Source organism: Eptesicus fuscus, chromosome 22, assembly GCF_027574615.1.
Source record: "Eptesicus fuscus isolate TK198812 chromosome 22, DD_ASM_mEF_20220401, whole genome shotgun sequence".
NCBI classification, from domain to species: Eukaryota; Metazoa; Chordata; class Mammalia; order Chiroptera; family Vespertilionidae; genus Eptesicus; species Eptesicus fuscus.
In genome coordinates this window covers 15,159,213-15,181,405 of record NC_072494.1, presented here as the reverse complement: position 1 = coordinate 15,181,405, position 22,193 = coordinate 15,159,213, and the positions used below count along the sequence as shown (strand labels likewise).

The window sequence follows — 22,193 nt, the reverse complement described above, 5'->3', positions numbered from 1 at the left end:
GGACACCTACCACACAAGGCCACTCTCCCAAGCCCAGGAGACGTAGCAGCTCCATCTAATACATAGGAACAAACACAAGGAGGCTGCCGAAATGAGACCAAAAAACGTCCCAAATGAAAGAACAGAACAAAACTCCAGAAAAACACTCAACAAAATGGAGACAAGCAATCTGCTCGATGCAGAGTTGAAAACACTAGTTATAAGGGTGCTCAATGAACTCGGTGAGATCTGCAACAGCATAAAAAAGGACACGGAAACCATAAAAAACCAGTCACAAATGAAGGATACGCTAACTGAAATGACGACTACTTTACAGGGAATCAAGAGTAGAGTAGGTGAAGCCAAGAGTCAAATCAGCAATTTGGACTATAAGGAAGAAAAAAAACAAAACAGAACAGCAACAAGAAAGAAGAATCCAAAATAATGAGGCTAGTGTAAAGAGCCTCTGGGACAACTTGAAGTGTATCAACATTTGCATTGGGGGTGCCAAAGGGAGAAGAGAGAGAGCAAGAAATTGGAAACCTGTTTGAGAAAATAATGACAAAGCTTGCCTAACTTGGTGAAGAAAATAGGAATACAAATCCGGGAAGTGCAGAGAGTCCCAAGCAGGATGAATCTAAAGAGACCCACACCAAACACATCATAATTAAAATGCAAAAGGTTAAAGACAAAGACTCTTAAAAGCAGCAAGCAAAAAGCGGTTAACTACAAGGGAGCTTCCATAAGACCATCAGCTGATTTTTCAAGTAAACTTTGCAGGCCAGAAGGGAGTGGCAAGAAATATTCAGTGATGAAAAGCAAGGACCGACAACTAAGATTACTCTACCCAGCAAAGCTATCGTTTAGAATCTTGTCTTGGCTTCCCAGACAAGAAAAAGGCCAAAGGAGTTCATCACCACCAAACTAATATTACATGAAATGTTGTTAAAGGGTCTTCAAGAAGAAAAAAAGATTTAAAATATGAGCAATAAAATGGCAATATATACAAATCTGTCAATAATTGAATCTAAAAATCAAAGTGAACCAGCAGAATAGAAACAGACTCCTAGATAAAGAGAACATTTTTAAAAATATATATATTTTATTGATTTTTTTACAGAGAGGAAGGGAGAGGGATGGAGAGCTAGAAACATCGATGAGAGAGAGACATCGATGAGCTGCCTCTTGCACACCTCCTACTGGGGATGTGCCCGAAACCAATGTACATGCCCTTGACCGGAATCAAACCTGGGACCCCTCAGTCTGCAGACCGACGCTCTATCCACTGAGCCAAACCGGTTCCGGCTAAAGAGATCATTTTCATAGTTGCCAAATGGGAGGGGTTTGAGGAGAATGGGTAAAAAAGGTGAAAGGTTTAAGAAATACAAGTTGGCAGTTACATAATGATCATAGGGATGTAAAGTACAGCATAGGGAATATAATCAATAATATTCTAATTATGTATGATGTCAGATGGGTACGAGATTTATTGGGAAATTATATAATGTCTAGTCACTGGGGTGTACACCTGAAACTAATATAATATTGTATGTCAACTATAATTTAAAAATTTTAAATGACTTAAAAAATGAAAATTTTTAAAAGGATCACCAGTATAATTAAGGATTGGCATTATTATTCTGAATTTTAGAACGAAATATACAACAAAGGTTTAATTTCTGATTTTTAAAAAACCTGAAAAGTTACAAGGCTCAACAACTGTTTTCTTATTGGATAATTATACAGAACTTCTGGTACCTTTGGTTTCGTCTTTATGCGTTGTGGTTGTTATGAAACTGTTCATTTTTGTCCCTAAAATTAGATTTGCTTTGTGTTTGTAAATTTTAAAAATATGTATAACTCTAGGACCTGATTGTATGAACTGGGTCTCTGAAGCCTGCCCAGTCTCTCTCATGCTGTACACAACAGACCAGTTCACCCTGTATGAAAATATTTTAAAAACCTGGGATTTTCTCTGGACTGTTTAAATTTACACTCATAGTATCGTTATCTTTATGATTTATTGTGAACTTTTATCGCCAATTTACTTACTGTGAAAACAAAACGTGGCAATGGCATAACATAACTATGGGAAGGTGACTCCAGTGATTGTCATTGCAACTGAGCAGATGTTTCTGTGTCCTGGGGTTTGTGACTGGGGTCTCAAAACTGGTCCCGTTGCAAATGTGTTGACTGTCACTAATGAAAAGTTAACTTCGGTTGTTTCTTTGAAATATAAAAACAAATATTGATTTCATTAATTTTGGGGGAAGCCTACCTTCCTAGTTATTAGTCATCATTTCACAATGATGATTTAGAGGTTAGTAAACATCTGTTTCCTTATTCAGTTAAGATTGTAGCCCAAGGATTGTGTGATCTTTGGTTTTTAAAAATCTGAGAGAAAATTTTTCTCGCTGGATCCCAATGATTTTATTAATAAAGATTGTTCTGTTTTTTAAGTACCGATAGGATTTTTTAAATGTGTATTGGTTCATGTACTCTACCTTTAGTAAAAGTGGTGTTGTTTTTTTTTTCCATTTTTAGCATCCATAGTTCCAGTTCCATTCAGCAGATATTTATTGTCTTGCATATATAAATAATTCATTATGTTAAACTTATTTTTAGTTCAATATTCTGGAAATGAAACCTTATTTTTTACTTAAACTTATTCTACAAAGCAAATACAGCAGTTATCCTAATTTTAATAAATACTAAAACCTTTGCAAAATTTTCTTGGTGTCCTAAATGATTTTTGGCCCATACCCAGCAACTGTGGTGAATATAGTATAATGAAATACTACTTTGAAAGCAGACCTGATATATTAAGTGTTGCTTGAGCTTCTAGCAAATGCTCAGTATTGTGGCTTTTTCTATACTCATTTTCTGTGACTCTGCTCATTTCCATACTATTTTCTCTATATAATTAAAAGCGGAGATGTGGAGTTTATTTGTAGACCAGTTCCTTCACAGGTGTCCAGGAGGTTATAAGAAGAAGAAATATAGTAAATTAGTAGCAGGGGGGGTGGGTTAAGCTACTGTTTTCTTCAGGTTGTGACACAAGTTGACCAAGCCAGGGAATTCACAGCTGAGCAGTGGCACGAAGTACCGAAGTACCGTTCGTTCTAAAAACAATTAGGCCCAGCGGGGTGTCCCTAATGGCTTCCTCGCTAAGCCTCGGGGACCAGCGGGTCCCCAGCGCTCCGCCAGCTTCCTCTCTGAGCTCTGAATGCCTGGGCTTGGTGTCCTGTGGTCTTGGCGCAGGTGTTTTCCTGTCGTCTTCATTCTCTTGAGCTAATTCTGTCCCCCAGAGAGATTCTTTCTGGAGAGAATCATGTCTTGGTGTGGTGGTGTTTTTTTCTGGAGAGAACCATGTCTTCAAACAAGTTTGTGCTCACGTGGCTTGCATTTTGCATCCGTAGAGCTTCCTGCATCTGTGTCCTTCCTCCTTGGTCGCACCTCCTTTTAGAAAAGGTCTCCGCGCCAGGTTCACAGCGTTTATTTAATTGGATTGTTTCAGGCCTATGAAGATCAGAGGGTAAGAGGACTTTTCTTTTTAAAATATATTTTATTGATTTTTTTTTTACAGAGAGGAAGGGAGAGGGAGAGGGAGAAACATCGATGAGAGAGAAACATCGACCAGCCGCCTCCCGCACACCCCCCACTGGGGATGTGCCCGCAACCAAGGTACATGCCCCCGACCAGAATCGAACCCGGGACCCTTGAGTCCGCAGGCCGACGCTCTATCCTCTGAGCCAAACCGGCTAGGGCCGAGGACTTTTCTTTTTATGTTGCTACCAGTTCCATCAGGTTGGATTTCAACCTTGGGAGTTGTGCGTATTCCAATGAGTAGGAATAAAATAACAGAGAAAAGTTGGCACGTGTACGGAATGGTACATATTGACATCCTACTCTCTACTGGGGACAGATACGTCCTGTGAAGTTATCCAAAGTGGTTTCTTAAGAAGCGTTTATATTTTAAAAATCAAGAGTCTTTATTTTTTTGCTGTTAAAAGTCTCCCGACTTTCCTGAGTTGTTGCTCATTTATTGGCCTCTGCCACAGAATGGGGAGGTGGGCAGATGGTCTCGAGCCAGACGTTTTTGGCACAGGTGGCGAAAGAGTCCTATCCCGTTGCCTTTTAAATGAGGGTCGCCTTTCTACTCTATTAAGATGCCCTTTGTCCAGTCACAGGTTAACGCCTCGCTTCTCCTTCTGCCTGGAGAGAGAGGGGACGGAGATGTCTAGATGTCATCTCCCTTCTCCGCATCCTTTCAATATGGAGCAGAATTTATGTGATGCCTCCCTCATAGGTGTCTTTCACTCATCCCTGGTCTCTCTTATTTCCCATAACCAGCCCTGTTTTGGCCTTCTGATCTCTTTAGAATCACTCTTCTTTTTTTCTCCTCTCCGATTTTTACAACCCCATTCACTTGGATTTGGAGAAACTCGTCCTGCTGTGGACCTTAACTTCGCCACCTTAATTTCGGATCCTGTAGAAAGCAAGCCATGGTGTGTCACTGCCATCTAATGGAAAGAGAGCAAACCGCAGTGGGAAAACTGGTTAGGGTGTTTTCTAAAGGATTTCTGATACAGTTCACAGCATGAAAAATGATGACACAGCGGTTGCCATCTTGAAACCGGTCTTTTTCCTGTGGAAAGGGTGGTTACAGCCTAATGCAACGCCCATCACCCGGCCCCTGGACTGTGGCTGGATCATGTCGTTTAGAATCTTAAATTGTACTTTAATGCATACGCTAGCAACAGATCATTGAGACAGCCATCTCATTTTGCCAAGTTCTGAGCCATTCGGTTATGTGTCAGGGGGCTTTGCCATTTTAAATATGAACTAATACATAGTTTTAACTTTCAGAAATATTTGAAGATCGCATGTAAAACAGGAGCCTATCTGGTAGAACTTTAGTTATGTATATTAAATCAGGAACATTTTTTAAAATATATTTTATTGATTTTTTACAGAGAGGAAGGGCGAGGGATAGAGAGTTAGAAACATCGATCAGCTGCCTCCTGCACACCCCCTACTGGGGACGTGCCTGCAACCAAGGCACATGCCCTTGACCGGAACCGAACCCGGGACCTTTCAGTCCGCAGGCCGGGGCTCTATCCACAGAGCCAAACCGATTAGGGCAAATCAGGAACATTTTATAACATGTATAGGCTACATGTCCGCCTGAAGATGGTTTACTATGAAATGTAACTTTAAATAAACAGCATTCCAAGAAAACCATGGTTTTGCTTAATTAGTTTTGAGAGTCACATCCTTCATTAAAATAAAATCCTATGGAAACTGCTATAGCAGAGAGGGTCAAAAATTCCATTTGTAATCATTGTTAATGAAATGTGTAAACAAACCATGATTGAACATAACCAGACCGGATCTCAATTTTTTTTTAATATATTTTATTGACTTTTTACAGAGAGGAAAGGAGAGGGATAGTTAGAAACATCGATGAGAGAGAAACATCGATTCAGCTGCCTCCTGCACACTCCTTACTGGGTATGTGCCCGCAACCACAGTACATGCCCTTGACCGGAATCGAACCCGGGACCCTTCAGTCCGCAGGCCAACGCTCTATCCACTGAGCCAAACCAGTTAGGGCGGATCTCAATTTTTTTCCTCAGTTCCTTTGCGAAGCCCTCCGGTCATGTTTTCATTACCCCATAAAACAGAAAGCGTGACATTGCTCTGTCTCCTTGGCCACCTTCCTCCCACGTACACAGCTGTTGCCTTTGCCACCAGCCCATGAGGCATCCGAGTTGTGACGTTGATTTTATTGTTGTTTGGTGTTCATATAGATGCCCTCATCCCATCGTGGGATTTGATGCTGTGGTCTGTGGTGAAGCTTGAAATCTGTGTATTTTGTTGATATCTGTTTTTTTAACTTCCACAAACCATGACCACTCCCCGCCCAAACTGTTTTTGCTTTGTGTGTGTGTGTGTTTTTTAAGTGATGCTGTGTGCAGATTACCATTTCCACTCCATGATGTTGATAACCGGTTATGGCTGAAAACCACCATTGGAAGCCACTATTTAGAAATTCGCAAATAAATTCATTTGAGATTCTAGAAGAAGGCTATAATAGTGTTGAGTCTCTGGTAGCAAATTTTTTTAAATATGTTTTATTGATTTTTTTTACAGAGAGGAAGGGAGAGGGATAGAGAGTCAGAAACATCGATGGAAGAGAAACATCAATCAGCTGCCTCCTGCACACTCCCCTACTGGGGATGTGCCTGCAACCAAAGTACATGCCCCTGACCGGAATCGAACCTGGGACCCTTGAGTCTGCAGGCCGACGCTCTATCCACTGAGCCAAACCGGCTAGGGCTCTGGTAGCAAATTTAAAATCTCCATTGAACATTTATATCAGTTGCCACCAGGTGGTACAAGTGCCTGTTGTTATTTTCCCATCTGTGTTAACAGAAAAGGAGGTTTGTGTTGAGGAATGTTCACCTCCCCTCTCCTCCCCACCACACGCATACACACAAAGCCATTGAATAATGCTTTGCAGAACTCAGATGGAACCCATGTTTTTAAGAGCCAGGGTTTGGGGTGTTCAGTGTTGGATTCGGGCCTTGTGAGAGCCAGGCTGTAAGTAATGGAGTAGATTCTTGCTACCTATCAGGTGGGTTGGTAGAGAAATGCTCTCCATACTGCATGATCCTGCTTGAACCCTCCACAACTCGGCGGCCGGGCAGCAGCCTGGTTTTGAGATCAGGACACTGGTGCCAGGAGCAATCCAAGAATCTGTCCCGGGTCAGTCACGCAGTCAGCGGCAGAGCCCAGACGCAGCCTGTCTGATTCCAGAGTGACTCTTAACGGCTGCGCCTCTGCTCCCGCTTTGAGACCGTGTGCCTGGCCTGGGGAATTCTCCCCTTCAAATGTGAATAGAACTGGTCAGACTTGAGCGAGGAGTGATAAACTAGCCACTTTGTTGTAGTTAGCAAAGGAAAAAAAAAAAGCTTAAAAAAGAAATCATGGCCCTAGCTCAGTGGTCGGCAAACTCATCAGTCAACAGAGCCAGATATCAACAGGACAACGACTGAAATTTCTTTTGAGAGCCGAAAACCGACTCCTGCGCGTGGGCCACGAAGTTTCAATCGCACAGTACGTGCGCGCCCGCACGTGGTGTTTTGTGGAAGAGCCACACTCCAGGGGCCAAAGAGCCACATGTGGCTCGCGAGCCGCAGTTTGCTGACCACGGGCCTAGCCGGTTTGGCTCAGTGGATAGAGCGTCAGCCTGTGGACTGAAGGGTCCCAGGTTCAATTCCGGTTGAGGGCACACACCTGGGTTGCAGGCTCGATCCCCAGTAGGGGGCGTGCAGGAGGCAGCCAATCGATGGTTCTCGCTCATCATTGATGTTTCTATCTCTCTCTCTCTCTCTCTCCCTCTCCCTTCCTCTCTGAAATCAATAAAAATGTATTTTTTTAAAAAAATGAAGACATTCACAATAGCCAAGAAGGTCAAGCAACGGAAGGTCCATGGACGGATGAACGAATAATGTGATCTATACAGGGGTGGGCAAAAGTAGGTTTACAGCTGTGAGTATGTGAAACAGATTTTTCTTGTATTGTTATTTATTAATTATTGTATTATTTCCCAAATGAACCACGGTAAGCCTACTTTTGCCTACCCCTGTACATCCGACGGAATGTTGTTCTTCAGCCTTAAAAAGGAATGAAATTCTGACACGTGCTGCAACGTGTGTGTGTATCTCGAGGATATTTTGCTACGTGAAATAACCCCGTTACAAAAAGACACACACTGTACAATCCCACCTCTATGCGGCACCCGGAGGACTCAGGTCTTCGAGACACGAGGTAGAATGGTGGTGGTAGCCAGCACCGGGAAGGCCGGGAAGGAGGGAGCTGTTGAGTAAGTTTCGGCTTTGCAAGGGTTGTTGACACAACAGTGTGAATAGACTTAACAGAATACACTGGACACTACTGAACTGTATACTTAGAAATGGTTAAGATGGCAAATTTTATGTGTCTTTCACCACAGTTAAAAAAGAGAGAGAGAGAGAGAGAGACATCACACGGAATGCCTGCCCGTTATCTTCCAATGAGCATCTATCTGGCAGACTGGACACCCAGGTCGCCAGGTGTGGCCAATGTGCTCGCTCCCCTCAGAAGAGGCTGCGGACTCCGGGCGGGAGGTAGGAATTGGGGTTGAGGGATCCATGGCCACCGCCAGGACGCCCGGTGCCGGGCCTGGCAGGTCATGTCGGGGGGCCCGTACCCTTTCTCCTGGGTGGAGCGGGGCAGCCTGAAGTCCGGCACCATGTGGCTGTATGTTAAGGAGGTTCACTTGGAGACGAGCAGATGACCATTTCCAGAGCCTTCCCGGGCACCAGAATGACGCCCCCACCTTGTGAATCATCCAGTATGAGTCACGGCATCATCTTGATTCAAACTTAAAATGCTTCCTGCGTGACATTTTTTTAATGATTCAGATTGCCTTCTGATTCTGTGCATAAATAGAATTACTAGTTTGGATTGAAGGGAAGACATTAGTACTTGTTGTGCATGTAAAGCCAATGAGTTCATCAAGATATCAGTGTGTGCCCTGGCTGGTTTGGCTCAGTGGATAGAGCATCGGCCTGCGGACTCAAGGGTCCCAGGTTCGATTCCAGTCAAGGGCATGTACGTTGGTTGTGGACACATCCCCAGTAGGGGGTGTGCAGGAGGCAGCTGATCGATGTTTCTCTCTCATTGATGTTTCTAACTCTCTCTCTCCCTTCCTCTCTGTTAAAATCAATAAAAAAATATATTAAAAAAAAAAAAGATATCAGTGTGTGACGGAATACTACGCTGCGGTAAAAAAGAAAGAGTTCTTAGCATTTGCAACAACATGGATGGAGATGGAGAGCATTATGCTAAGTGAAATAAGCCAGGCAGAGAAAGATAAATATCACATGATCTCACTCATTGGTGGAATATAATGAACAGCATAAACAGATGAACGGAAATAGAATGTTTCTCTCTGGAGACAGAAACATCAATCAGAACGTCAAACCTCAGGGAAGGTAGGGGACAGTGGGGGTAAGGGAGAGAGATCAACCAAAGGACTTGTATGCATGCATATAAGCCTGACCAATGGACACAGACAACGGGGGGGGGGTGGGGGGGGCATGAATGGGAGGTGGGGGGTAATGGGGGAATAAGGACACATATGTAATACCTTAATCAATAAAGAAATTAAAAAATTAAAAAAAGGTATCAGTGTGTGGTTGATCAGTGAGAACGTGGTTTACATTATAGCATCGTTAAGACAGGTGTGTTTAGGGAGCCGGCGCAGGCTAGAAGGGGTCATTGGGGGAGAAGGGGGGACCTGTAATACTTTCAACAATAAAGATAAACCCGTGGTCGGCAAACTCATTAGTCCACAGAGCCAAATATGCACAGCACAACGATGGAAATTTCTTTTGAGAGCCAAACTTTTTAAACTTAAACTTCTTCTAACGCCACTTCTTCAAAATGGACTCGCCCAGGCCGTGGTATTTTGTGGAAGAGCCACACCCAAGGGGCCAAAGAGCCGCATGTGGCTAGCGAGCCGCAGTTTGCCGACCACGGAGATAAACTAAAAAATAAAGTCTCAGAATGAAAGAGGGAGAAGAAGGTGCTCATATTCACTTTGTATTGTTTTAAATGGTACTTGTGCACGTGAAACGTTCCCCTAAAATCCTTGCACTTTTTAAACCGGAGAATGCCAAGGCTTTTTAAAGACGAGTAGAATGAATCATTCTGTGCCGGCTTCAACAGTTACTGCCTCGTAGCCAGTGTTGTCTTATCTATAATATTCCCCACCAACTGCTTGCACTTTTTAGTAAACCATTTTTCTAGGCAGTACAACATGATTGAACTATTCCAAAACAGGATTGTCATTGTTTAATAAGAAGCCTTCTGTAATTGTAAAAACATGCATGCTCACGAAAAAAATATAAAAAGGTGTAAAAGAAAATAAAGAAGGAGCAAACACGGTCTTCGGTGACCTCCTAATGCTCTTAGAATATTGCAAAGGTTGCGCAACATGGTCCACGTCCAAGGCGGGCCTCCCCCCTCCCCCCCTCCCAGCCTCTCCCCGTGCGGCACCCTCCCATGGAACCCTCCTCCTCCACCTCCCCCCTCCCTGTTTCTATCCCTCCCCTCCCGGACTCCCTAGAGCAGGTTAGTCATTTGCTCAGAGCTGTGCTGGCTGGACGGCCTGCCGGCATCTTGAGGAAGCGGTCGGACCCTCTTGTATCCCCGCCGGGAGCACCGGGGTTCGGCCAACATCCCTTGAAGGGCTCTCACCGCCCAGGGAGCACCGCACTCCGTGTGGTGACCGCTCACCCCTTCCGAGGGAGGTCTTCATACCACGACTAAAGCACAGTTTGAGGATTTCCAGGAAATCGGTTAAAGGAAGCAGCGGGAGAAAACCCACTCATTCCCGCAGAGCTCGCGCGGGCCGATGGAGCTGGCGGGGGAGCGGCTTGATCCTGATCGGGGATCACTGAGTATCGGGAACTGGTTGTATCCCTCTCTTGTCTTCTTTGCGGCTGCCTGTTCCGGGAGCAGCGCTGGGGCCTGGCTGCCTCGGGCCACCCACGGGCGCCCCTGAACCAGCCTGCGTGGGCTCAGACTCCAGCCCCTTCCCACGCGGACAGGAAGCTAGGCCCATCTCCCTTCCAGGGTGAATGGACAGGCCCCTCCCCAGCGTAGGGTGAGGGCACCTGGCCCGGGAAAGAGAGACTCACCCAGGTAGTCACCAAGGGGCTGCAGGGCAGGGCGAAGAGCCCAGCTTTGGAGCCAGGCAGACCCGGGTTTCCGGGCATCTGGAGCCACTGCCCTTACCAACACGAGCCCCAGTGGCCTCACCTGCTAACGGAAGAACTTACAGGGTCATTAGGATGAGAAAGGCCTCCTGGCGGTAAGGCGCCCGGCGGAGGGGCCACAAATGGCAGCCATTCTTTTCAGCTCATTTTCCAGGAACATCTCCACCAAAGAGGGTCCTGTGGGTTTCTGGGGAACCCCGTGGGGCCGGGGGTGCCGCTGTTTGCTCCCATGAAGCATCCCTGGTTAAATGGGTCATGATTTTACGGAAAAACTTGATTCCACTTGTGTTTCGGACTGCCGCCTCCAGCTGTTGGTATGAAGCAGGACAAGGCGGAGGGATGGTTGCTGTTACTTGGTTCTGCTTTGCTTTTTTAAGCGACATCCGTGTGCAGGAAGACGGGAACGTTCCCAAGGAAACCGGGGCTTGGCCGGCATTTGAAGGATGGAGCCGGGCTCGCTGCCATTGCCCAGGACTGGTCTGAGCCACAGGGCACACAGCCTGCCCACCTGGCCTCCATCCTGCCCCGAGTCACAGCAGTTTAAGGCAAGCAGCACCCCTCTGCTGCTGGGGCGCGGCAGGCTCCCGCCTCCGGTCCGACCTCCTCACAGGCAGGGAGGAAGGTGTGGTCTCCTGTGCCGCAGTCCGTGAGGAAAAGGCTTTCCGACGCGCCTGTTCCAGTGAACTGAGTGTTCGTCACCATCCTCGGCAAGGATCGCCATCTGCTCTCCCCAATCCCCACCACGCCGTCCTAACAGCGATGCTGTGGAGAAGAGGGGGGCCCTCCCTCCACTTCCTGCTCCTCACGCCCACTCCTGCGCCCCTCTGCCCGGCCCCCACGGGGGACATCTGCTTCCTGTTCCCTTTCTGCGAGACAGGGACCAACCTCAACCAAGACCCTCAAGGAGACAGTGTGTGGGCTCGGTCCTAGGGCTTCCCTCTCCCCGGGGTGGGGTTGGGGGGCGCACCGTGGGGCCCCACACTTCAACTTTTCAGTCTGAGTTACTCGGTTTCCAGGCCTCCCTGCAGGGCGCTCCTCCCGACACAGCTCCTCTTATCCACAAAGCGCGCCCACGACGCCTTTCCTGTCCAGAACGTGTAGGCAGGATGGCTGTGGCCCAAGAAGTTCCTACCTGGGACCCTGGACAACAGGGAACTCCTCAGGCTACCTGAGGACCAAGACGCAGCCGTGCCGCGTGATGCCGCTCACGCCCCCCTGTCCAGTAAACAGTCTCCTGGTGAATAACGGGCCTCCCTGTTCCTTCCGCACGCCCAGCGGCTCGGAGTGCCGGCGAGCCGGGCAGAAGGACCCACGCCCCTTCCAGAAACCCCAGCACGCATTCTGGGAAACACTTTCCTAATTAGTGTCTTTTGAGAAACTGCTATTTATTTCTTTAAACTAATCTCATTTTTTCCAGAGGTAATTTCATCCTGCACTAAGGGGAGGCCCGCCCAAAACAATGGTTCCACTTTCGTTTTACACCCATCTTTTCTCACTCCTTTCCCCTCATGAATCAGGCAAAGCGTTCCCCTCAAGGACCCAGGTGCCCAAAGCATAATTCCATCTCAAGCACAGCTTTAGAAATTGTTTATTTCAAACACAATTTTCACCTTAAATGCAAAATAGCTGGTAAAACAAACAAAGAAACACACATTGAAATACATATTATACTGACCCTTTGCCCCATATACAGACATCAGCCTTTGGTATTTGCTCTCAGGTAATTAGGTAAAAAAATAAAAACTTAAAACTATTATTTTCATCTCCAGAAGAAAAGGTGAGGTATTTAACAGTTGTGTGATCGCCACCCAAAAGTGGTTTCTCTAATTAATTAACAGCCTTTGCTACATGCTGTTCCAATCCGTTCCTTCTACAGCAGATCTTGGTTCGAGCATATGTTCATACGACTGGCAATGTTCCTTAATAATCATTAAGGTTGCAAAATAATATTGAACGCCAGCCGTAATTGGAAAAAATAAAATAAAAATTAGCAAATTAAAAATAATCATGAAGGTTGCCATAGAAACACACCTGCGCCAGCACCAGAGCACAGAGCGCCGGTGATGCTGGCAGGACCTCCAGGGGGCGCTCAGGAGCGTCTGGCGCAGGCCCGGAGCCAGGAGGCCTTCCAGTCGCAGCCCCGCTGTCCACATGGGGAAGCTGGGTTCCATGCTCCTGGTCGGAAAGACCCACCGTTGCCCCTGCTTCTCCAAATTAAGGCAAATTTCTCACCCACTCCACCTGGAGCTGGATGCCAGCTTCCTCCCCAGCGGAGTCAACCTTACGGGGGGCAATACAGCTCAGCACCAAGCAGCAGGGCAAGACGTTCCTGGACGTTCTGCAGGAGACCCACCCGCCACGGTCCCTCCCCGCCTGCTCCACGGGGCTCTGTTCGCCTCCAGGTGGACTCCCGCCCCAGGCCCAGCAGCAGATTCCACCCCTTAGGATGGTGTTTCCTGCCTCCACCCTCTCTCCCCAGGAGAGCAGGGAAATCAACACAGAGCGAGCCCAGAGCCCGGCAGAAAACCAGCGGGGCCTGGGCCGCATCCGAGCAAAGAGCTCCCGGAGTGACCGGTGGCTTCATGGGCACAGCCCAGGCCAGCCCCGGGACATCTGAACAAACAGTTCCTTAATGCTACGCGAATTAGTGACCACTTCAGTTTAGGCCTGAACCAGCACATTTGTAACTTTTCCAACCCAGAAGGATAAGTTGTCACGTTTACCATCCACTGTCAGCATGCCGACCTCTCACAGCTCTCACAGCTGGCTGCGGCAGACGGCTGCGGGCACTGGGCGGGGAGCATCTCTGCCGAGGACGAAAGGCAGCGCGTGAGCTGCATGGCCCGTGGGCTGAAAACACAGGGTCACGGGCCAGAGGTCCGAGGACAGAGAAAGCGGAGGGCGTCCGCCGGTGTCCGCTGGGCAACGCCCACAACCCAGAGACGACGCACGCGTTTCCTTCATGTACACTAGCTTATGAAAATGTAAAGGGGAAAATAAACCAAAACCCTCTGCAATTAAAAAAAAAAAAAAAAGGCAGTTCCGTTACAATAATAATGAAAGCAATAACAATTTGGAGATCAAAGCTGCCTCGCTCTCAGTCCTCAGGAGCTATCTGATTTCACATCTCCTCCCGCTCTGGGGATAGAGGTTGCGGTTAAAACCTTTACAAAGCGTTAAAGAACCGGGGGCAGAATCACCCTTTCTCAGGCAGTCTCGTTTGTTTTTTTTGTTTTTTTTTAAAATATTTCCCTTTAACAGCATTTTTGCTGTTCTCAAAGAAACTTTATAGAAACACACACACACACACACACACACACACACACACACACACACCTGCCTGCCTTCCGTCACACTTAAGAGAGTTGCCTAAGGCAGCAATGGGGTCTGGCACGTGAGTCAAAGCCAGCAATGAAAACCACCACTAGCCCAACACAGTCAGAGTGTGAACCAACAAACAGCGCAGAAAAGGCCGTCCTGGTCACCCTTTGCCACCTGCCCGGTGCGGGCGGCTGTCTCTTCTGAAAGGGGAGACTCCTAGGAAAGGTTGCGGTCTGGTCAATGTTTGGTCCTCGGTTACCCCACGGACTTTAATCACAGCCTCCTCCTGGGACACCCCGTGGTGCTGGAGGGTACTTGTCTGGGGAGCCCCCCCGCATCACTGAATTTTCCAAGCCCGGACAGAAAAGGGAGCTGAAGTGGGTTAGGCTCAGAGTCCCGGCCAGACATTTAGCTGAACTGAATCCAATTCAAGGAACCGAAGAAGAGGAAGGCACCGGTTGAGGCGGGAGGGCGAGCGGGGGACAATGAATCCCCCTGCCCCCGGATAACCAGGGCTCCTGGCTGTCGTGGGTGGGGGTTTGCAACTGACCTTGCTTGGCAGCCGTGGGAGGCCACTTCCCAACACCGGCCCGGAAGCCGAGACCAGGTCCTTCCCAACCTCGGGGGAGGGGAGGAGTCACAGCTGCTCTTCCCTTAAGTTAGAGAAGCAGCAGGCAATTTCTTTCACTTTTAAGACAAAAACAAAATTTAGAATGAAACCAGAGTCTCTTCTCGAAGAGGGGAAAATCATTTCTTTTTTCTTCTCCTCCTCTTTCTCATTTGACTCAGTTTTGTGCCAGACAGAGTGACGGCTTCTCCCCGAGCTGTTTACCTACAGACCCTCCCGGCACGGGCCTTCCGTGCTCTCAGGGAGAAACAGCGCTTCCGTCAAGACCAAGTTAGCACACATTCCTGCCGGTCCTTCTGTCTTTTCACATAAACACGTTCTCTCCTCGGTACTCAGGCTCAGGTGAGAACACAATCAACAGTTTGGTCTCCCTGCCCCCCCCCCCCCCCGCCCCAATGCTGTTCTCCTTTCGGGGGGCGGGGGGGCACGGAGGAAGGAGAATAGTGGTTTTCAGAGGCTGTGACTGTGAGTGGAGACCCTGTCGCCACGCCCCTGCTTCCTCTCTGCTTCTCTCCCCCTCAAGTCCTGGGATCCAGAGAGGGAAGCGGAGTCAGTGCAGTGGCTTCTGGGTCCAGCAGGTGCTTAGGGTTAACATTCACAGTGAGCAACGTGCTAATGAGGAGCTCACGGCAGTTCCACTTCAAACCACCTGGTCCTGAGATGCTACTCACGCCCCCCTCGGCTGTGTCCGGCGTGGGGAGGGGAGGAAAGACGGCCCAGAGCTCCCCCAGCCTGGGCGCCTGAAGAAACGCCGGCCTCGGGCCTAGGAAACTGAATTGCAAAGGCACTTGGGCTTCCAGAGTTTGCGCTAGAAGGTGAAACTGTGCCGTGGGCCAGGAGACAGGCGACTCCGGGCGGGGGGGTGTCTTTGGCTGGAAATCCATCCCACCTCCTGAGGGTGCGGCGCGTGGAGCCAGGTCAGGTGAGAGCCAGAGGGCCGGCAGCTTGTCCACACGAAGCCCAGGGTCCGAGGCCTCTGCAGACGCCCGGCTCTGCCCGCCCGGGTGTCCAGTGGACTCGACAGCGCTCCCTGCACGGGGCCCCACGTTCACTGTAACCCCTGCAGGCAGGGCGGTGGGGAAGAGGGGTTCAAAAACTCAACCACCTCTTCTTCCTTCTGATCAGGCCAGCACACCTGTGTTCGCCCAGCGGAGAGCCTTCCGTGAGGCCCCACGCACCTGAGAGGAGCTGAGACGGCGGTGAGAAGCCGCGTGTGCTCTGTCACCCACACATCTCAGCGGGTCTGACACCCCAGCCCGCCAGGCGCCAGCCCGCCGGCTACTGGGGGAAGAAGTAATCTCTGTTGCTGATGTCATACGGGCTCTGTGGGCCGCTGGCGTGGGGTTGGCTGTGCCTCGAGGTGTTATCCGACCCCAGGCTGCTGGGGGACACCGGCGGGGAGATGAGGGGGACCAGCACTGGGGTGGGCTTCGGCCTCTCGGGCACCAGCTGTCCCAAGGAATACGGTGGGTGCATGCTGGTCTTGCCTTCTTTCAGGGCCTGCAGCTTCCATGTCTTCCAGAGCCTGCACAGGGGCACACAGAGACAAACCGCACAGACGTTTAGTGCCCCCGCGACGCCCCGGAGTGAGAAACACCGGCAGCTGGCCACCCCGCTGGCCTGGCCGCCCTGGTTCCAGCTCAGAAGAGGGATAACTACTTAACTACTTATTCCGCCACCTGTTCTTATCACCAGGCATTACACAACACTCTGAGGAGCTGGGGGGGGGGGGGGGGTCCAAAAACACCCCAAGAGAATAGATCTGTATTGTCTGCACGCTGACAGGTGGAGCCACGGAGGCACACGTGGCCGTGAACGTCCCTCTGCGGCACGGAGAACCTCTGCTCCAGAGGCTGCCCGTGGTACACATCCGCAGCCCCACAGCCATGGGCTTAAAAGAGACAGAGAGAGCCCTGGCCGGTCTGGCTCAGTGGATAGAGTGCCGACCTGCGGACTGAAAGGTCCCAGGTTCGATTCCAGTCAAGGGCATGTACCTTGGTTGCTGGCACATCCCCAGTAGGAGGTGTGCAGGAGGCAGCTGATCGATGTTTCTAACTCTCTCTCCCTTCCTCTCCGTAAAAAATAAATAAATTTTTTTTTTTTTTTTTTAAAAAGAGAGACAGAGAGAGCCTTCTTCCAGTGGGGAAGGAAAATGGCCGCTCCGTGGAAGGAAGGCTGGCAGGAGGCAGGTCACAGGCAGCTGCTATTTCACAGCAGGAAAGGGCCGCCCTGATGTGAGGGCGATCTGGCTGCGACCTCTGTCACCCCATTGATCGCCAGGGTTGACTCGGCTGATCTGGCTGGCTAGGCGGGTGTCCCCCTCCTCCCTCACCGATCCATGTGCACGCTCGGTCGAAGAGGACGACCTTCCCCCCAGAGGAGAGGACCGGTCTTCGGTCAAGGGTACACGAGTAGCTGCGCTCCCCCTGCTAGAACCTCCACACACGCTCTCAAAGGGCCACCCTGCTCCCTGAACAGCCCCCCTGTTCCTCCCGCGGCCCACACCCCCGTCCCCCCCACCTCTCTGTACACCGCCGGGCCCACTCCCACTCCCCCGGGGAGTTCTCAGAGCCTCGGCCGTGGGCACCACGCGGGCACAAGTGACTCATCTGACAGGAAAGTGGATGTTAAACAGGAAGGAGATAGGCATCTCTCTGATCACAGCTTCGCTCGCCCTGCTCCGCTCTGGGCCCCGCGCCACGGCTCAGTCCCTGAGCAAAGTCACCCGACAGCCCCCGAAGAAAGACGAGGCGGTGATAGCAATCTTCAAAGGCACAGCCAGGTCTCCTTCCTGAAGGGGCCCGTGACTGTGAGGCTGCAGGGCAACCCATCCCCTCCCTCCTGCTCCCCACGTCGTCCCTCAGTGACGTACTGCCGGCCGACCGGCCCCACCACGGGAGCAAGGTGGTCTCCCTCAGGCCCGCCGAGGTCGGCTCCCCCGGGGAAGGGCTGGGAGGCAGGAGGGGAAACCAAAGTCAAAGACAAGGCCTGGAGCCCTAAGCCGGTTTGGCTCAGTGGATAGAGCATCCGCCTGCAGACCGAAGGTTCCTGAAATATGGTAGCAACCATACTTAGGTAAAAACTGAGTAATGAATCTAAGGTTTAGAGTCATTCCCAAAAGACCAGTAGGGAATAAAATAAGGCTTTAAGGACATTCATACATTCATCTCGGGTAAAAACTGCTGTTTAAATTTTAACCCTGCTCTTCTGGCTTCTGCACGCACTTACTTGCCTAAACAATAGGGTAGCTACCTCAGCCCCCAGATTGAGACCTGGAAACTCTCATTAATCCATCCCACATCACAAAGGTCATTTTCCTGTGTCTGTGGACCAGAACCACAGGAGATGGATTCCCACGGACTCAGGGGCTCCAGGAGTTGACTACCTTTAGAGATTATTAACCCTGCTCAGTCCTGCTTTTGTACAACCTGCTTTCGCAAGATAGATCCACATTCCAATGTATTTAGAATTCAGAACAAAGGGAAATTCTTGTGGTTTGGACCTTTGAAAGGGCTGCCTACACCTGGGACGGCGCGGTCGTGAGGGTGGCCACCTGCGTGTGGTGCCCTCGCGGCCGTCCTGGCCAGTTCAATAAATCCTCGCCTGCTTTTTTTAATCAATCAGCAGCCTCCGGTGGTCTTATTTTTGACTCCAGGGTTCGACCCCACAACAGCTCCCAGGTTTGATTCCGGCCAAGGGCACCTGCCTGGGTTGGGGGCTCGATCCCCAGGAGGGGGCGTGCAGGAAGCAGCCAACCAATGATTCTTTCTCTCACCATTGATGTTTCTATCTCTCCATCTCCCTTCCTCTCTGAAATCAATAAAAATATTTTTATTTTTTAAAAAAATACAAGGCTTGGAGATTTTCCTTGGGTTTCTCTTTATATAGACAGGCTATTCCTGGCCTTGTTGTGATAAATAATTTGATAGTTGGCTCCAAATCTGCACTGGCTCTTAGCCTTTTTTTCCAAATGGAATAAACAAGCTATAGAATATTCCAGAGGACTCTGCCAGGCAGGCACGAGGCAGGACGGAGCACAGCAGGATCTCACTGGAGCTGTGCCGGGCCCTCGGATGGAACGCTCTGCCTGCCTGAGAAGACGGAGGACAAAATCATCGCACTCCGGATTCCAAAGTATTCCGACGCTGTGGCCCAGGAATTCCACTTCTGGGAATGTGCCCCAAGGAAAGCACCTCGCTGTGGGGAACACTTTCTGCACAGAGAGGTTCCACCCTGCTTTTCCTCAAAGCAGAGCCACCACCCACATGCCCAGCAGGAGGCTGGGTCAGTGGACGTGGGAACATGCCCCTAATGGAGGAGCCGGCAGCTAAAGAAAGCGAGGCTTACAGGGAATGTGTAATCATGTGGCAAATGCTTACGTTGTAATTAATACTAAATTTAAAAGGCAGGAATCCAGAGTTATAGTTACAGAAAAACCATGGCTACAGAAAAGCCAAACAAGACATTATGCGGAGGAAAAAGACTCAGAGGACATTCATTCACTATGAAGTGTTCTTGATCGGGGTACTGATTGCATGGGTGTGTTCACCTTGCGAAAATTCTCGTACAGTCATGACGTGTGCACTTTTCTGTTTGTTTGTTAGCCTTCTAGCACATTTACATTAAAAAAGTTAACCGTGGTTCCTGAGCGTCAACCTAGGAACCAAGAGGTCACGGTTTGATTCATGGTCAGGGCACATGTCTGTGTTGCGGGCTCAATCCCCAGCGGGGGGCGTGCAGGAGGCAGCTGATCAATGATTCTCTCTCATCACTGATATTTCTATCTCTCTCTCCCTCTCCCTTCCTCTCTGAAATCAATAAAGATATACATTTTAAAAATAAAATAAAAATTAACAGTGGTTAATGGATAAACAAATTGTATTTCTATATAATGAGTGTATTTCCAATAAAAAGGAAAGAACTAAAAAAAAAATTCAAGCCGAAACCGGTTTGGCTCAGTGGATAGAGCGTCGGCCTGCGGACTCAAGGGTCCCAGGTTCGATTCCGGTCAAGGGCATGTACCTTGGTTGCAGGCACATCCCCAGTGGGGGGTGTGCAGGAGGCAGCTGATCGATGTTTCTCTCTCATCGATTGTTCTGGCTCGCTTCCTCTCTGTTAAAAATCAATGAAATATATTTTTAAAAAAATTTAATAGTGGCTGTCTTTGCATAACGTAGACTTTTTTCCTTCTTTCTGTTTGTCAATATTTAGCAAATTGCCAGTATTTAGTAAATAAGCATATATCACAACTTTTAAAAATCTCTATTGATGTTATTTAACCAATACGAAAAGCAGTCTCCATCCTCAGCAACTAAATGGGTAACGGAGAAAAACGGGCTTTCCTTCTTCTGAAACGTTTTGAGGAGTGAATGAGACACTTTCTAAAAATCACTACGCTCCCAGGGGCTGGAATAAGAGCCAGTCTGAGGGTGCCCACGCCTGACAGGGCTCTGCCCCGGGCAGGGGTCTGAGCAGGGCCGGGGGATAGAGAGGGCGTGGGGCAGAGGAGGAGAAGAAAGGCAAGCTGTCAGACCCCACCTGCACCTCAGCCTCTGCCTTTTACCTCGTGGACATCTTTGAGCTTCAGGACGTTTGCTTAAAGAAAAGGTTCTATAGCCGAACGTTTTTAAATGTTCATAACAACTCTCCCTCTTTCTAGAAAATAAGAAACCAAGGCTTAGGGAGAGAAAGTGACCCCACCCCCCAAGGCCACGAGGGTGCCCACAGCACCCAGCCACTTCCCCGGCCCAGGATGCTCTGAGAGTCCCTCTGGCCCCACCACGAAGGTGAGAGAGTCTGTGATTTTTACATACTGGAATGAGACGACATTCAATACAAAACTCTCTAAATCACTGGCATAGACACATAGGACAGTGATGGCGAACCTATGACACGCGTGTCAGCACTGACACGCGTAGCCATTGAGGATGAAACATTTGCTGCTCCTGAGGATGAAACATTTGCAAAATAATGTTTTTTCCTCAAAGTGACACACTACCCAAGTTATGCTCAGTTTTTTGGCGAAGTTTGACACACCAAGCTCAAAAGGTTGCCCATCACTGACCTAGGAAGTCCTCACTCACAGTGTCAGCCCATTACATAATAAAGAGCTAATATGCTAATTAGGCTGAACAGCAGAACAACCGTCTGGATGACCTTCTGGATGAAGCTGGGCCTGCGAGGGTCTGCTGACGTAGCTGGGGCTGCGAGGGCCGAGCCCCTTGCACGAATTTCGTGCACTGGGCCTCTAGTTCTAGATAAATGTGCTGAGAGAGAATTCTCTGCTGTGAGAATCCCGTTTCCCCAGCTCAGCGCGGCATGCAATGAAGACAGAAAAGTGCGGGGCCCAGGGAGTAGGGTGAGGAGAACTACCCGGTAAGGCACGACATCCACTGAAGAAGATGGCCCGTCCTTCTGGGTGGCACACTTGAAGTTTTAAAAATTATCCCTGATCCTCGTGGAAAATAGCTAGGAAGATACTTTGCTTGAAATGCCAAACAAATGTGTTAAAAAGAAGAATATGGTCGCACGGACTGTAAGGATGTGCCTCACCTGCCCCTCACATCCTGCCTGTTGTGATGTGGCCTGGGGCTCAGCCACTTTGGCAGCTCTGGCCTGAGGGACTTGGAGAACAGAGGGGTTTTCATCACTCGAAGTAACTGGCCTTTTTTTCAATAAGGTTGCCTCACACGGGCGAGAATGGAAGCTCGCCAGGCTAGGAAATAAATTACTGACATGTTTCCAGCTCTGGGCACCGAGCCCCCAGGGACCCTGGTTGTGTAGCAACCAGCCGGTGTGCAAGCTCCGTCAGCACATTAGCGAACTCAGTCCGCGAAGCGCGCTGTGGCCAGTTCCCAAGCCAACGCTCACTGTCAGGGATTCACAGCCCGCCAGGATGGCACTGCCTGTAAATGCAGCCGAAGGTGGGCTGCTAGGACCAACTGGGTCCACCGCTTAGCGGGCAGCAGGCCGGCGTGGTTGGCTGGGACTCTCAGGGCGTGGGTTCTAGTCCTGGCTCTGCTGGTAACAAACCCTGTCCTTAGGCAAGTCATCTGACCTCTTGGGGCTGTTTCCTCATCCGTAACATTAAAGAATTTGACTAAATGACCTCCAATGCCCTATCCCAGTGGTCGGCAAACCGCGGCTCGCGAGCCACATGCGGCTCTTTGGCCCCTTGAGTGTGGCTCGGCGGCGTTAGAACCACTTCTTCAAATTAGACTCGCCCAGGCCGAAAACCGACTTCTGCGCATGGGCCACGAAGTTTCAATCGCACTGTATGTGCGGGCGCGCACGTGGTATTTTGAGGAAGAGCCACACTCAAGGGGCCAAAGGGCCGCATGTGGCTCTCGAGCCGCAGTTTGCCGACCACTGCCCTATCCAAAGACCAAGCGCTTTGGGTTTAAATCTTGGCCTTGCCATTAACTAGCAGTGAT

The 22,193-nt window shown here is 49.4% G+C and overlaps 1 protein-coding gene across 5 annotated transcripts in view; it reads right to left on the bottom strand.

Annotated features, from left to right (window-relative positions):
* IL6R (interleukin 6 receptor) overlaps positions 1 to 22,193 on the bottom strand; it is a 72,944-nt gene that overhangs the window by 15,496 nt on the left and 35,255 nt on the right. Inside the window, exons 10-11 of one of the 5 annotated variants that reach the window (XR_008555073.1) lie at positions 14,965 to 16,285; positions 14,123 to 14,819 (exon numbers count right to left, since the gene is read on the bottom strand). The exons of 1 other annotated variant lie outside the window; for it this stretch is intronic. Coding sequence is in view for 2 of the 4 variants with exons in the window: in XM_028131308.2 (XP_027987109.2) it covers positions 16,039 to 16,285 (247 nt within the window). In the remaining 2 variants the exon portion in view is untranslated. Of the gene's footprint in view, positions 1 to 14,122; positions 16,286 to 22,193 lie in introns of those variants that run through there. 3 more of the 5 variants (XR_008555072.1, XM_028131308.2, XM_054711387.1) reach the window with 3 other exon arrangements.